This window comes from Falco punctatus (genome assembly GCF_963210335.1).
Source record: "Falco punctatus genome assembly, chromosome: 1".
Classification (NCBI taxonomy): domain Eukaryota; kingdom Metazoa; phylum Chordata; class Aves; order Falconiformes; family Falconidae; genus Falco; species Falco punctatus.
This window is the reverse complement of record NC_137580.1, coordinates 94,596,469-94,612,562: the sequence shown is the minus strand read 5'-3', so window position 1 is coordinate 94,612,562 and position 16,094 is coordinate 94,596,469. Positions and strand designations below refer to the sequence as shown.

General features: G+C 40.4%; 1 protein-coding gene across 4 annotated transcripts in view; it reads right to left on the bottom strand.

The window, feature by feature from the left end:
* The window catches only part of HECTD4 (HECT domain E3 ubiquitin protein ligase 4), a 76,588-nt gene that overhangs the window by 13,938 nt on the left and 46,556 nt on the right, over window positions 1-16,094 (bottom strand). For all 4 annotated transcript variants that reach the window (XM_080374191.1, XM_080374193.1, XM_080374192.1 and 1 more), the window contains 23 exons: window positions 15,796-15,998; window positions 15,463-15,598; window positions 14,592-14,774; window positions 14,167-14,337; window positions 13,591-13,760; window positions 13,043-13,158; window positions 12,036-12,139; window positions 11,594-11,755; window positions 11,324-11,472; window positions 10,970-11,049; window positions 10,680-10,843; window positions 9,902-10,139; window positions 9,322-9,458; window positions 9,024-9,150; window positions 8,263-8,400; window positions 7,992-8,128; window positions 7,659-7,819; window positions 6,892-7,073; window positions 5,268-5,473; window positions 4,830-4,960; window positions 4,401-4,606; window positions 3,270-3,449; window positions 1,643-2,946 (listed from right to left, as the gene is read on the bottom strand). In XM_080374191.1, the coding sequence (XP_080230317.1) occupies window positions 1,643-2,946; window positions 3,270-3,449; window positions 4,401-4,606; window positions 4,830-4,960; window positions 5,268-5,473; window positions 6,892-7,073; window positions 7,659-7,819; window positions 7,992-8,128; window positions 8,263-8,400; window positions 9,024-9,150; window positions 9,322-9,458; window positions 9,902-10,139; window positions 10,680-10,843; window positions 10,970-11,049; window positions 11,324-11,472; window positions 11,594-11,755; window positions 12,036-12,139; window positions 13,043-13,158; window positions 13,591-13,760; window positions 14,167-14,337; window positions 14,592-14,774; window positions 15,463-15,598; window positions 15,796-15,998 (4,785 nt within the window). The remainder of the gene's footprint in view (window positions 1-1,642; window positions 2,947-3,269; window positions 3,450-4,400; window positions 4,607-4,829; window positions 4,961-5,267; window positions 5,474-6,891; window positions 7,074-7,658; window positions 7,820-7,991; window positions 8,129-8,262; window positions 8,401-9,023; window positions 9,151-9,321; window positions 9,459-9,901; window positions 10,140-10,679; window positions 10,844-10,969; window positions 11,050-11,323; window positions 11,473-11,593; window positions 11,756-12,035; window positions 12,140-13,042; window positions 13,159-13,590; window positions 13,761-14,166; window positions 14,338-14,591; window positions 14,775-15,462; window positions 15,599-15,795; window positions 15,999-16,094) is intronic.

Below are 16,094 nucleotides of genomic sequence, written 5' to 3'. Positions count from 1 at the left end.
CTTTCTCCCCTCCCCACGTAGATAATCACTGTTGCATCTCTTCCAGCACTCTTCCGTTTCAATAATTTGATACCAGAATTCAGGTTCAGCCTAGAAAACATCCCTTCTAAGAACATCTGGCCACTGAAATCACCATGCTGTGAGTTAATCAGGAACAGCTCTCAATCAGCTATTCCATTTCTTAGCTTGGAGACAGCCCTAAGAAATATCAGATAGGAAGCTGAAAGTTTCAAATAGGTAACCTGTCAGTATTTGCAACTCTGCTGTCCTTGCTTCGATTCTCCATTTAGAAAAATATATCTAAATTAGCACAGGCCTTGAAGTCTCAGCTACATAAACTGGGAACAGGAACAATAACTTCCTTTGATTCCAAGAATAACCACTATGCATCATTATTGGAGCAACTACAGACTTGGAGTAGGTTTCAATGTGAATACGCTGACAGCTTTCTGTACACACTTTGTGGTTTATTTCAACTCTAGTGTCTTCACGTCAATTAGCAGCTTAAGAATAGCAACAGAAGTTCTTCTATCTGAATAAGCTGATTTTCCTCTAAAAGGGCAACTGATACAATCTCAGACTATGCAAAAATCTGTCTCTACATTCACATGCTATCAGAAACGGCTTTTGCAAGCTGCTGATAAATCTGCAGTATGCAGTTAGTGTGAGAGGAAGGGCTCTTGTGCCTAGCCAAAAACCTGGAGCGATGTGGCATTAGTGACAACCACCCACAAAGCTTTTAGGAATTGATTTGGAACCAGACATCAGCAAAATTTATCATCTCTTCTAAAGTAACTTAATAGAGAGATCTGTAGATGGTTTAAAACATGAAAATACAGTCCTTAAACATTAAATAATTGCTTTGAGGGTCAAACCAAAGGGCCACCTATCTCTAAACTTATCTCCAGCAGTAACCAGTAGGAAACCTTTGAAGAAAGTTACATGAAAGAGGAAACAGACAGATCTTTTCCTATATTCTCTCAGCCTCCAGAAATCGGCAGTTTAAAACATATCCTATGGTGAAAGCTGCACTGACTGCTGTGCTTAACAGCTACCTATCTGCACATCCTCCATGAACTTAATCCCTTATGAATTCTTTTATACTCTTGGCTTCTGCAACACCCTGCAGCAATGAGCTCTACAACTTGGAAAGCGCAGGAGTACTTCCTTCTGTTTTAAAATTGCTACTTGGTAACTCCACTACTAGGTCCTTTCTGTCTTCTGAGAGACAGTGAATGCTTCCGAGACTGTGAATGGTACCGAGAAAGTCAATGAAGAATTAAGCTCTGTGTCCCTCAGCCATTCTGTCGAAGCTGAGAACTTCTAGGCTCCTTAGCCCTGCATGCACACTGACATACATTTATCCTGCACCCATGACCATGCTGAGCTACACCTTGCTAACAGTACCTTTCAGTCTCCATCATTCAAGCTGTGGCCTCAATCAAGCAGAAGAATCTTTACGGAAGAAAACATACAGCACACTTTCCTTAACAGTCAGATCATGGCGTTACACACAAAACAAAGCACGGTATTTCTCAAAGCCAGAAGTTTAAAAAAAAAAAAAAAGGCTGCTAGAATCGGCTCTCATTTTTTCCGAAAAAACTGACCAAAAAGGCACCCTCTCCTGTTTGAAGGCTATTACCTCTACTACAGCAAAACCTTTGATGGGCCGTGACAGAAGTGGCTGGTTGTCCAGAGACGTGACTGTATACATCGACCCCACATCAGACACAGATGCTGTTTCTACATTGTCAAGCGGTTCCCCGAGGCTGCCGAGGCTACCAAGGCTGCCGGTACTGCAGTGTGAGAGATCCAGACTCTCCTGGCTGGAAACAACATGCGGTTCTAGCAGTCCTGGTGGGATGGCCAATTCCAGTCCAGCTTGAAACTGGTCAACTGAGATATCACTAACGGTCCGAGATATACCCTGTGAGCTGCAGAGGGAAGCCTGGCTGGTAGATGCTGAAGCACTAACGCTCATGGCAGGTGTGACACTGCTAGAGCTGCTGATATCCAAACTGTCTGCACTACTTGAAACAGTTGGTTTTTCCAGTTCCGTTCTGCATTCTCCTCCTTCTGCTTTGTCCTTGACTTTTTTGGGATCCTCCTCCTGCAAAGGGATGTAGATCTCATCTTTGAAGACTCCACCGTGTGCATTACATGCCTTTCTGATTGCACTTCTGACAGTACCCTCCTCCAAGTGAGTTGGTATTCCAGAAATGACTAGCAAGCGGCTATGGGCTGTGGGACCTACTAGTGCTTGACATGCATCTGCTACAGCATCATTTGTCACACCCAGTCCTTGAGGATCCTTTTTAGTTAGGTGCCTGAGAATTATAAGCAGAGTCAGTGCCCTATGAAACCATAACATATCCTCAGGCTTGCTTCCTCCTATACTGAGTATCGCAGCATCTGTTTCAGCTGCTCTGGATGAAGACCGCTTGCCTGAAGATGATGTCTTTTCCCGCTTCATTTTGACTTTTTTCCTCTTTGACAGCAAGCTTGGACTCTGTGGTGTCTGTCCTGGAGAAGACGAAGACGAGGATGAAGAGTCACTAAGATTTGGGGCACTGGTTGAAGACATCACATTAGCTGTTACGCTCATGTTGATAGGTAAGGTTACTTCTGCAACAGCAAGGCAGACTTCCATCAGAGCATGAAAGTATGTTGAAAATCTTCCTTGGTCAGCCACTCCAACACCAGAACCACCGCATGCGTTTCCAGACACCCAGTTTTGTGTTTCTTCATCATACAACTTGTGAAGTTCTGACTGTAGGGCCATAAGCATAGCTAGACAGGGATTTAACTGAAGGGCAATAGAAGACGACAATCCCGCTGGATTTTTTTTCTGCTCCAGACTGTGAATTTTGCGAAGCAACTCAGCCAAGAGATGAAATATTAATTCCTTCACACATGCTGCCATGTCAGTTGTCCAGAGAAAGTTCCCTGAGTGCGGCAAGAAAGACATGGGAGTCAGGAGTATTTCACTGTTAGGAGCTTTATAACATGAATTGCAAGAGTAACATTAAAAAAAGCAGAAGAAAAGGTCATTTCAATGGCTGTATGTCAGCAGTAAGACAGACAGGAAGGCTACTCCAAGAAATGCCTATCAACAGAAAATTTCTGGAGTTTGAAGAAATTTTCAATGTAATGGAAGAGCTCAGGAGTACTTCATGACTGTAATTTTTCTTTTTTTCCTAAACTCTGAAGTCTCCATCTGAGCCAACCAATTATTGGTGCTCATTACTCAGCAAATACTGCATTCTCACCTAAAAATTCCACTACTTGCAAAAGAACTGAAGCAGGAATAGTATCCAGTTCGTCTTCTGATTTTCCATCCCCATCTTCCAATTTCCAAGTTAACAGCTGTTCTGTGAATGCCATTGCCAGGGGGAATTCCAGGGGAAGAGAATGCAAGACTAACACAGCTCCAGGAGGAGGAGACACTCCTAAGCAAGAAGGACAAAGAAAACACCATGACTCTAGGCATTTGTAAAGTAAAAGTAGGAACATATCTTTTAGGATTTTTTTGAGGCTAAATTTATGCTAAGTGAGAATTGTGAGAATTTTCTCTATTAAGTACCTTGCAATAAACAAATAAGAATGTTTATCTATAATTTGATATAATCTATTGATATACCGATAACACACGAAATAGAAGTATTTTTAGCCTGTACACATCTAAATACATGTAGAACTTTCACAAAACCATTTATTTGCAGTGTGATGTGTCTGATCAGTATTGAGAAAAACATCAGAGACACTGTAGTTGAGCAAAAGAATTTAAGAACCTCCAATGGAAAGTTTTCAGAGCTTACTGCAGTCAGTCACCTTCACTGCTCTAAATAAATCACTCTCCCTTAGGCTGCAAAAGGAAAAAGAATATTAATGATTGCTCTTGCTTGAGAAGCTGGGATGACCTATGTATTACTATACTGCATATAGATTGCTCTGTGTATTATTAAAGGGCCACACAATCACCTACAAAAGCAAAAGAAATAATTAATCTCCACCTGAAACACAGTATGTCAAACAGCAATAGCATCAACGGGAACACTGCAGAAATATTCAAAAACACTGCATTGTGAACTCCCAGAACACAAAAATCAGAAAAAAAAGCAGATCCTGATAGAGGTAACAGAATTAACAGAAGTCATCAGACTCAAGTGGCTTACAACTTTTATAAAACCACACTTCCTTGGTTAAGAATGATTGCTAGGATACATTTCTTAATACCTTGTACAAAAACACTATCTAAAAACTTGTACAAAAAGTCACAACCCATGGTAAGACTGGTGACAATATAGCAAGGTCCTACAGAGGCAACGATGATGCTCACGTCTCTTTTGAGACGACAGTTTAAAAGGCTTTGAAATTGTATTTTATTTATTTATTTTTACCTAGTTTGATGTGAACCTTGTCTGTAGGGGTGATCACGGAGGGGTACTGATTGGTTGTTGGGGGAGGCGTTAGGCCTGTGTTGGTTGGAGAGGCATCTCGAGGATAGCACACTGCTTCGATCAGGTTTAACTGACCATTCCTTTTAACTTTATGCCCAAGCCCGTAGACAAGCACTCTAGCCCAAGGAGCTTTATACAGCGATGAACTAAGAAAAGAGCAAGAACAGTTCAGTTAAGACTGTAACTAGCTACTAAAAATCCCAGCCCAACCACGGAAAGATGAAACACTGCGGTATTTATCCCACCACCTAGAAAATGAGTCTGAGGAGAGAAAAATTTTAAGAAAATGAGCATCTACATACTTGAGGCTCACAGAGGCTCACAGTCACATCTTTAATCTTTGCCACTCTTGCTCCCTCAATTACTTACTCTTTGCGGAATCCAGACTGACTTTCCTTACAGGACACAATTACAAACGCAGCCCCAGGAAAATTAACATCCATGTTGACTTTGGATTCTGAAATTGGGAATTCTTCAGCAGGGAACTGTTCCGGCGCCGTCTGTAACATAACATTTCATAATGAAAGACCCCAAGCAGCAGCAGCAAACCATCTCCCTCTTCTTTTTTCAAGCATAGCATTGTAAATAACAACATAGTGTGAGGCCATTCCATTTTAATATGATCCAGAGGATCGCTATTGATTGAGTCTTCAGTGCGCCCGCTATGATCAGAATAGGAATACAATTCATCCAGAGAAACAATTCAGTGTGAGAGACAGTATTATGGAAGTTACAATCACACATAAGGCAAGGGCTCCTTATGAAGGAAAACAACACTTCTCAGAAAAACATTACTAAGTACTTTACCTGCAAAAAAGAGCAGATCTGTTTAGTGAGGTCTAACAGACTCTCTTCTCCTTGATGCAGCGTCCGAGTAATGGCAACAGTAAGCCACTCTCTGATGGCTTGTGAATTGCCCTGGTAGAAGAGGTCCGTGGCGGCACAGTTCTGGGAATGGACGCAGTGTTGCAGGGACTGGGCCAGAAGAATAGAACTTGAACTGATTGTTCCATCTGTAATAAAAAGATATGACAAATTCAGAGATCACTTCAATGTGTTTACGTTGCCTGCAAAACAGATAGTGGAAAGGGAAGTTTTTAAAAAACTTGGAAGATTACAAGCCTCTATTTTCACTCCTGAGCAAGTGCAAAACTCCTCCCATAGGTCCGCAGTAGAAAGGATCCACCCAGGACTAGACTTGCACCCCCAATGTAGTTGGCTGCGGATGGGATGGCCCCCTAAATGCCAGCTGTGTTCTTCACCTGCCTTAAGCCACCCCTCAGGGAGGTCTGCCAGACATAGAGCTGTGGGTTCACAGCTGCCTCAATTTGTCCCATGTGTGAAGGCAGGCGTATTTCAATTTACTGCCTAGCTACAATGAGGACAAGAGTCCAGAAGCACTCTCCTCCCCACTCATTCTAGATGAGGTGAAAACTGCTTTATATGTTCTCAAGCTTTCCCCACATATAAACAAAACAGCTTTTGGACAGCCCCGAGTGGGTCACAAGCCCCAGCATCTCATGGCTGTCGTTCTGGAGCTAATGGAAGAACTCAAAGAAAAAAAACCAAGTGCAGCGCAGAAAGGAGTAGGCAATTCACCAGAATGCCAGTTTGGAAACTGTACGTATTAGCAGGACTTGAATTAAACATTTAAAGAGGGAAAACTAAATAAAAGCTGGTGAAATTACTCTCAAAGCCATGCAAAGTAGTGCTGTACTCTGCAAGAGGATCTTTTACAATGCGGCATCTGTTAGAGGGTAGCCAAGTTTCAAAGTAATTGGAGGAGGGAACCAGACACTTTCCAACAGTAAATAATTCCTTTTAATTATTAATAACCTATATTTAGCACTTCTTACTTCGTCCTTATGTTCCAGCCACGGTACACACATTCCTTTGCATGCAGAATAGCTTTGTCACAATAATTGTCTTTGTTAACACTCACTTGAATTAGCCAAAGATTCCTTTTCCATGATTCAGCACATACATTCTCTAACCAGATCTGTGATTCCAGTAGGAAAAGGACAAACCACTTTGTGAAACGAAGAAGAGTTGAATTTTGAAAACTACGAGACCCAACTGGCATTCAGTTTTACTACCCTGGATTTGAACTATAAAACATTTTCAGTTCCTTACAAGTATCCCACATGGATACTCCCCCCACCCCCCAATAAAGAGAAGTCCACTGATGACAAAGGGACAGAGGCACACTGAATAGACTCTTAGGAAGGACTCTGAACTCTCTTGAACACTTTAATTAGATCATGAGCAAGAATTTCAGTTTAGTACCCTATCACTACAGTCAGGAGTCCATTGAGACTTTTTTTCAAATACCGTTATTATTAACTAATCAATAAATGCCAAATTAATATTTTTTTTTTGTTCCCAGAAACTATTATACCAAAAAAGAGCCGTGATAAATATTAGTGTTTACCAGGAAGAGGTGGTGCAAGAAGTTGGTTGGATAGCAACTGCAGGTGCTCCAGAGTGATATCACGGATAGCAGGAATATGAAACAGCCGAGTAAACATATGTGGAGATTTGGGGGCAAAAATATTGAGGAGAGCCATGCGGCAGTATAGCTTGGCCAGAGAAGCTTCACTTCGCAAAAGCTCTCTAGGAAAACACAAACAACAAAACATAAAATTGCTTCACCACACTTAAAATAAGCCATATCCAGCAACCTGCCCCTGAATCCAAATGTACTTAATTATTTAAGAGGTTCAAGTAGACCCAAATCTGTCTTATTCACTTAAGATGGCACTCAGCCCATCTAATCCTGGTACCAAATTAAGGCACCTGAAGTAGAAGCCAACTCTCCACAAAAAATCAGTCAAGAGTTCTTGAGCTCTTAGACAGCAACTGCCTGATGGTGTAAGAAACCCAAGCTTCAAGGCAGGCAGCTGTGAGACCAGCACATAGAAAACCACTTTCACATGAGTAAGTAAAATCCTTCCAACAAGACAATTACAGTAAGTTTGCTTTATGACAAAAATTAAATTTAAAAAATCAAAACTCCACTACCCGTTAAAACGTGGAGTTTTAAAGAATCTTTGTCAGCTTTAATCCAACAAGGACAAGAAAATTCAGAAGTTTATTACTGCTTAAAACAAGGTTGTAGTAGATAAATATACTATAGGAAATGCTACAGATCAAATCAGATAATACAGATGCCTTCTAAACTGCGTTTCTTATTTTTACCTGTGAATTTGGATATTGGTATTATCCAGGGTAACCAATCCATTTGTTGCAGTCCTCCTATAACCAGCCGGTGGCCTTTCCAACATGTCAATAGGATACCAGTATCTTACCAGAACTCCTTCGCTTCTGAGATATGTCTCTACTTGTACCAGTTCATTCGCCTGGAACATCAAAACCAACACTACTGTCAATAAACACAGTAACTATGATATTTTTTTCCTTCAAAAAGAGCACCAAATCAGCATTCCAAGCAGTTTAGTACACTTAATCATATTTGCTCACAGGCGTGTGATGCCAATACATTAAAAGTCCTCCCATTGTATATTTACTCACGGAATCAACATCCAGAACAACACCATGAAGACCAAATGTTTTCAGCATCCCACGAATAGCAAACTTGGGTAAAGCTGTTCCAACAGCACTACTGGTAACGTTGTTACTGTCAGGAGAGCGAGTCACCACTGTGAGACCTGGTCAGAAAGGGACAACACAAATTTTAAGATAGAGCATTTTTCCTCAGATGTAACAATTTATGCAGTACATCCCAAGTGCTAGAGCCCCTTGGCTTTTATTTTCCCCTTAAGATATTTTTTGCTGATTTTACCTTTTCGTACTTTATCAATTGTAAATTTGTTTGCTTCATCTTTGATATCTTCAATAGTGGGAAGGTAGAGGTCTCTCGGGATGCCACCATTTTCCTCGTAAAGGAATTCTACAGTTTGTCGTGCTATATCAACCATTCCTGGTAGACAGAAGGGAGCACTAGTTATTTTCCCCAGTCACCTGAGGTAACTTCTTATTTTCATTAACAACATAAAAAGATGAGCTATCTGATTACTTAAATAGTCTTTGCGTCAGGCTGATAAGATAGGGAGTGGAGCTTTCCTGAGACACACTTGTATGCTTCTCATTAGGGCTCAGAATTCTTACTTTGCTCTTACTGTGACTTTCCCACAAACAGGTTGTCTTGCCAGTCCTGTATTAATTTAATTAATTAATCCTCCCTTACTGAAGTGTTCCTCAGAAGTTTTGCCTTGATATAGACAGAAAATTCATGTAGATAACTTCTCAAACTATTCCTCCAAGTATTTATGTATCCACCTCACAACAGCACAACAAATTCTGCCACTACTTCTAAAGCCATTTTCCTTATTTAAGTAGTCCAACTGAAGTTAAAAGCGTTACAAAAAAAAAAAAAATCCCAACCAAATTCTAAGCACTTGACAAAAACAGCAAGAGAACTTTTTTCGTTAATTTAAGTTTTCCAGCCCTGAATACAGTAAAACATAACAGAAACACAGGTCTTATCTTCACGCTTGTTGCACATCATATAAACAACGTACTTGGAAATAAACGTAGCCATACCTAACTGTAAAGCTCCCTTAATCTGATCCAACCCAGACTTCCTCTCAGCCTCATTACGGAATCTTCTTCTAATTGTAGGGAAAACTTTAGTTTCCCAGGCTTTAACCAACAGGGCATAGTGATCCTCCTACAAAGACAAAAGTTATTTAGAACACCAAAAAGAAAGAAAAGGTAACAGTAACTATGTTTTCCTTAAGGAAGTAGGGAAAACCCTTGTGTAGCAAAACCTAAAAATTAAACAACAAGATCTGTATTTGTACTACAAGTTGTAGCAGACAGAGCTTGCCATGTTTCTCACCCGAGGAATATCATCGTCATCGTCATCATCACTTTCATCATCTGCAATAGGAGGGGGATGAGGATCGGGGCCTGATGTGATAAAATTCTCATAGCTCAGTTCTGTTTTATAGTGGCAAGATGTGTCACTGTCATATTCTGCAAAACACACATGAGAATAATGAGATCATAAGGCACCGGAAGGCATGCAAAAATGTTCTATGAAGTTTCTGAGATTGATTGCATTCCATGGTCTCCAATCAGTCTGTGGAAATGTAATGCATTTTGTCAGAGCATAACCAATTGGCTGATTCAATTAACTATACCATCTTATTGTACTCAAAGCCCTAGTAAGGTAATTTCCCATTGTAGTTGCATTAATTGAGAACAATTTGTGCATCCATATAAAGAAAGACTAAAGTAAAAAATTTTTAATTGCCTTGTCTAAATGCAAGCAAGCATGTATTTGACAATGCTTGTTGTATTGCTTTACATAAACAGGCAGTACTTAAGGACTGCAGCCAGGATGTGCTTAAATCCTATTTAATTGATTGAAATTTTTCTTGAAAGATATTTAAAGAAAATATTAATCATCACTTTACGTTGCTGAGCTGTAGCAATAGCAGCAATTCTACAAGGAGGTCCATGGGTCCCAGGATCAGAAGCTATGCTGGTGCCAGCATCGTTATCACTATCAGAAGCCATGGCAAAAGGCAACGCTTCAAAGTTGGCACTTATTTCTTCAGCCAGGTCGATACAGAGATCGGCAGCATTCCTGTGAGCCTGTCCTTCACCATAGGCAAACTGGCGAGATCCAAAGTTAGCACGGACTTTTGTGTTCTGAAAGATGCACATAAAAGCATTAAGACGAGTTATGGATTGTTTTGATCCTTCTCTTTGCTTTTTTCAAAAAAGTCACCCAAAGGTATAAGCTGATCACATCTCCACGCCATATGGTTTTCCCAGCATTGCTAGCTATAAAACTGGATGCAGCAAGGAAATTATTAAAGCTTCTAAACACAAACTTTGAACGTGCCTTTTTTTCTAGCTTCAAGATGCAGCATACCTAGCTAGTATGCTTTGAAGCAAGGTCACTGCTGGGAAGGAATACTAATGGAAGGGCCACTAGTACAGAACAATGCGATCTCATCAAGCTGGCTGCACATTAGTATCCTAATGGGCAGAAAAAATCCAAAATAATGACAAAACATATATGCACCTGGGAATGGTAGTGGGATACCTCAAGCTAAGTCAATAAAAGCAAAAACTACAATTCTACTTTTTTATAGATAGGTAAGCAGCCTCAATACTTTCTATCTAATATTTTTCATTTTTCTGAAAGAATATGTATCAAGCAACGTATTTCTGTTAAAAACTTGCCTTTTTCTGAATGTGGACAACTGGCCACATTCCACCAGAGACATCTTCTAGATACGGCCCAAGCCTCTGCCCACAATACGTAAAATAAACTCTGCCTTTAGCTGGCTGCCCTGGAGGGGGTGGAGTTCCTTCTGTTCTTTCCCATCCAATTCCTGCTACATCACCTGTAGAGAAATATAATCACCAAAAGAAAACCATGGATTTAATCAGTTTTCTCATCCACCATTTCCTCTACATTTAGAGGATTTTCTGATTTACCAGAGCAGCAAGTTGTCTGTATTCTTACATACCAGGAGAGAGAGTCACATCCAATCTAACACTCTTCCACTGCAGCAAGCTGGAGCCATTGTAATGCACTGCTCGCCCATTGCTGAGAAGTAACACAACAAGAACATTAAAAAGAGCACTGAAACAAAAAAGGATTAAAACTTGCTACCAGCTGAAAACTAGGTAACTGTGATACTGACAAAAAAATGGTATGTCAACTCTCCTTATTTCAAAAAGGAGATATTCTAGTTCATAATTTTAACATTCCAGTTAAAACTATGTGTTGCCTACTACAGTGTGCTCGCAGTACTCCTCCCTATGGAACTCACAAACGTACTGAGCAAGACCATGATTTTTGATGCACATCTCCAACATACTTGTGAAAGAGACAAGTGCCCACTGGGTTTGTCCAAGCACCATCCCGTTTTTCAGCTTCTGTAGCAAATCCAAACGAAACTATTGGTCCAGTGTCATCATCTGTATCTCCATAGGAAACTATTTCGATTTCCCAGTAGAACGATGGTGCCTAGAAATAAAAATAATTTTTAAAATTCTTTGCAAAACATAGTTAAAATAGACAATTTTTTTTCTTTTCAGGCACTATTAAATATGAAATGGCACAACTGTTGTACAGTTTGAGTTCTTACCTGCACAGGAACTGGTGAAGTGGCATAGATAAACGTGCCTCGAGGAAGTCCCCCACCTGCGCTAGGATCAGCCAAAAAGGTCACAGCTGTGAGATGCGATGAAAACATGCAAGCTCGCACAGGGGGAAACACTCTTGATGGGCTCCACGTGATTTCTTTGGGCTACAAACAGGAACAGAGCATTATTATTTGCTAATTACAGTTGAATTCATCTACTGAAATCCAATGACACATTTTTTTTATGAAGTGCGTATTTAATACAACACATGCAACAACCACAACTGCACTCAAGTCACATCCCATTACAGAAATTCCCTTTAAATGAAATGTTTAAGTAACAATCCAACCAGGCTGGGCTCCAACACCCCAGGCAGACCCTCTGCACTCCTTGGCTGGCTTCATTTCCCAGGGGCAGAAGACTCAGCACTGCTTCTGTGCTCACCTGTCTTCTGTCTGCTTGGAGTGGAGGAGGGGGAGGTCGAGCACAGTCACGATACAACATTCGTAACCTTTCACACTGCATTTCTACAACAAGGAGCCTCTCCCCTGTAAGAACAAACCAAATCGAGTTATGAGGTTCCAAGCAAATTAGTTACTTGAGTCCAACAGTGCAATCTTAATACCAGTGAAGAGAAACAAATATGACCATTTTCGTTTTAAGACTGTCATCAAATAGTCTCAGTTAGCTAATCAACAAAATTAAGGACAAAATCTAACGTATGTAAGCAATTGTTTTCCTCATGTTTAATTTAGATTTGGCTAGCAAAGACAATAACGTTAATTCAGATATAAAGTCCATTTCAGTGAGCAAATTCGTGACCCTGCAAAAGCAGGAAGTCAAAAGAATTTATGCCTGTAAAAAAAAAAAAAAAAAAATCAGTATGCGCCCTTTTACACTGGAGCTCATACTGAAATCCACTTGGTTCTGACCCTAACATCCTTTGCTTCAGCCACTTTTCCTCCAATGAAAGGCTCTCACGTTTCTAAGTCTTGCCCTTGAACTAAGGTTTCTGCTGGGCCCACTGCTTATACTTAAACAAGGGGAAAGGAAATCAAGAGATCAATCATAAGGCACAAAAGCAAGCAAAAAGGTCATAAAAAGAAAACATGTAAGTGATAATGTCAAGGAATACAAACTAGGTTACACTGGAAGCAAGAAAAGGGAAAAGGGTTCAGAAGCACAGTAGCAGAGAACCAGTCCCAGGACTTGCATCTTCTGGACTTGCATCTAGCATAACCATGTCCTGGCTTAAACTTTTTGCCTAATTTAAAATTATTTAGCCTGATTATTACCTACTCTTACAGCTCTGTGGCTATGAAAAGACATGCCGTACTGTGCTAGCTACCAAACTCTAAGTAGCTGGAGGACAAAACACTGACACGAATTTAAAAGCTATTATGTCTCTGAACTGAATATGACAATGAAGCTTCAAGATGTTGAATACCTACCAGGGCTGCACTCCTGTGCTACCAAATTAAGAACTTCTACAGCAGCTGGACACTGTTGAATGAATTCTTCACAGAACGAGCTGTCTTCTAACAGCTGAGCCATCACCAGGCATGCTCTTAATGGAAAAATAATACATTTAAAGCATTACAAAAGCATACAATGAGTTCAAAGTTGTCTTTATATGTACTGAATTCAAGACTATTTTAAAAGACAGCGTGCCAACTGATCTATTTCTTTGCCTGGTTGCTTAGCCCTCCATTGGAACTTCCACAGTGACAGCTTTCCCCTGCTTCATAATGTTTACTTATATGAAGCATTTGCTCAATTCATTGTCAGTGTTACAAGAGGCACTATTTTTTGTGCTCATTTGAACATCATCCAGGCATCAAATGTACTTAAGAAAGCAAGCAAGAACTTTTGTATTGTCCCCTGCTGTCATATATCAATACTCACAGAGGAAGACAATAAGAACCCGTGCGATTTTCTTGAACATTTGTGTACGGTACCAAAACAGATGGAGGTGCTGCACAAAAAACCAGTAACTCACCTGGTTCTTATTTCAGCAAGAAGCCGGACCACTGCCATTACTGGAGTTGAGCCATCTCCTGTTGCAGGAAGTGAGGTGTGAATAGATAGACTTCCCTCCTGAGGAAGCAACATGGACTGGACTGCCTGTACTACCTTCTCAGTAATGGACAGTTTATGAAGAGGCAATGCCTGATGGTGGGGGGGCACGGTAAAAAGTTAAATTCAAGTAGTTAGTTTCTAAGAAATGAGGGCGTTTTATTACCTGGAGTTAATTCTTATTTTGTACTATCACAAAACCAGCACCAAACACCAGTTAAAAAAGAAAAAAATAGAAACAAAACCAAAAAACCCAACACAGTATGCAATGGAACATCTTTAAGTACCAACAGATGAATATCCATGTTACTTGAATGAGAACATAAATATAGATATTGTTAAGGTAAGCTTAAAATAATGAGGCAAACTTTACGAATAATCTTTAATCAAAGATGAAACGGACTTTTTACATGCTGTAGATTAATTGCCAGTATGCTGTGACCAAAAAAAGAAATAATTGCTATTATACTTAATACTGGATTTCTTAAAACTACCGTACCTCAGATCTTGGAACACAGAGCCTAGATAATGGAATAGTTAATGTGTCTGATGCTTGTGAGGTCTTTCTACCGTCTATACTGGTAGGTGGAAATTTGACCGTTGCTATACCTTCTTGTTCATTAATAGATGCCACAACTCCAATGCTTCCTGCTATTCCTTTACCCAAAACCTACAACCAAAAAAGGTCTGCATAAGATTTAAGGCTTTACAAACAAGAAAGTGTGTTTAACACCACACACAATTAGCGCTGGGTGTTTTAGGAAAAAAACAACACACAATAGCCGTCTCTACAGGTGTTACTGCAACTGCTTCACAATCACAGGCAGTCTGCACACCGCTTCACAAGTATGCCAATGCAGGCAAAGCATGGTCAAAAGCACCAGTTCTCATCTAAGGTACAAAACCGGAATGGTGCTGGGTTACCTGAACTTCAGACCCTATTTTAATTGTCTCCTTAAAGCCACCCAGAGCACAAAGGGCAGCTACTGCCTGCCGAGCAATTCTCTGAAGTTTAGCAAGTTTCCTTCCACTGCTACTCCCATTCTCCAAAATACTTTCTGCATATTTCCCAAGTTGTGGAATGTACATCAGAGCCCGAGACAGAACCTGAAGACAGAAGCAAAAATACCAGAGAATGACTTCAAAGCACAATTCAAGCAAAAACCAATACCCCAAGCCTCCAGCCCACACACAGTCTCAGAAGAATTATTTTTGTTCTTGAAGGGAATTATATAACTCGGAATATTCCAAGTTCTCTGAAGTGTGAACACCATCAAAGCCAGTTCTATTCCCTAGTAACTTTTAGAATCGTGGAGTTACATCCATGGTCTCAGCAGAAGTCTTCACTCGGGGATTTAGCCTAAGCAACAGATTAGGTGCTACAGGATGCAGAGGAACATAAAAGCAGTGGGCTGCACCTTCCAGCCAACACTTCAGACCCTCAGAGGTCATGGCAAAGAGGACTGAATAGCAAAGGTAGAATAACTACCTGGCAAAGCCAAGGTAACTCCCAAGAAAATCAGCATTATTAATTACTGAAAAGTGACAGGTGAATTGCAGAACGGCAATTCCCTAATGCTGGACAATTTTTGATTATTTATTCTACCCTAAGCCGTCAGATAGATACTATCTACTAGAAGGGGCTGCTTCTATGCAGTTACACATCCCGGTTTGAAGCATCAGTAGTAGTAAATCAAAAAAGGAGTAGCTTAGGAAATCGCTAATAAATAAGCGCTCTTAACTACTCAATACACGCTTGATGTAGAATTTGATACTTAATCTTTCATTTGCTTACTTTTTCAGCAGTTGTTGTCCATATCTGAGCTGCATTGGATTCTGGTGCCATCAACAAGCTATGTAACAAAGCGATCACCTCTGCTGCCATGCTGTTTGCAACATGACCACTAATGAATGGCCTCACAGGATCAGTCCTATACAGGACAAGAAAGCAAGCTGCCCATTCCAATTTCAAAACAAGAGAAGGAAAAGAAGCTTCCATTGTCAACAACAATATGCAGCACAATAAAGGGAAGTTTATGAACATCCAGTTTATTTTCTAGAGCACCACAAATACTGATACACAGAAAAGCAGAATTTAGACTTTAAGTACAGCATTGAAGTGACCTACCTGGCAAGCTCAGAATTCCTCTCTCTACAAATAGAGGTTTGTGCGGTCTTCTTTTTGTCCCCGGTGGACAACCCACTAGTAGCTTCTGGATTGATGGTTTCTATGGGTGGCCCAACACTAACAATTAGACCAGACTGTGCCCACTTAGTTGCCTTTCGAAGAGCTGCAGCAGCTTCTTCTGTAATAACTTCACAGCAGCCACTCTGAAAACAAAATTGCCGTAAGATAAATACTCGTTAGGTCTATAAGGCCACACTATGCGATGCATTTAACTCCCCTCCCTCTGCATATGTAGAAGC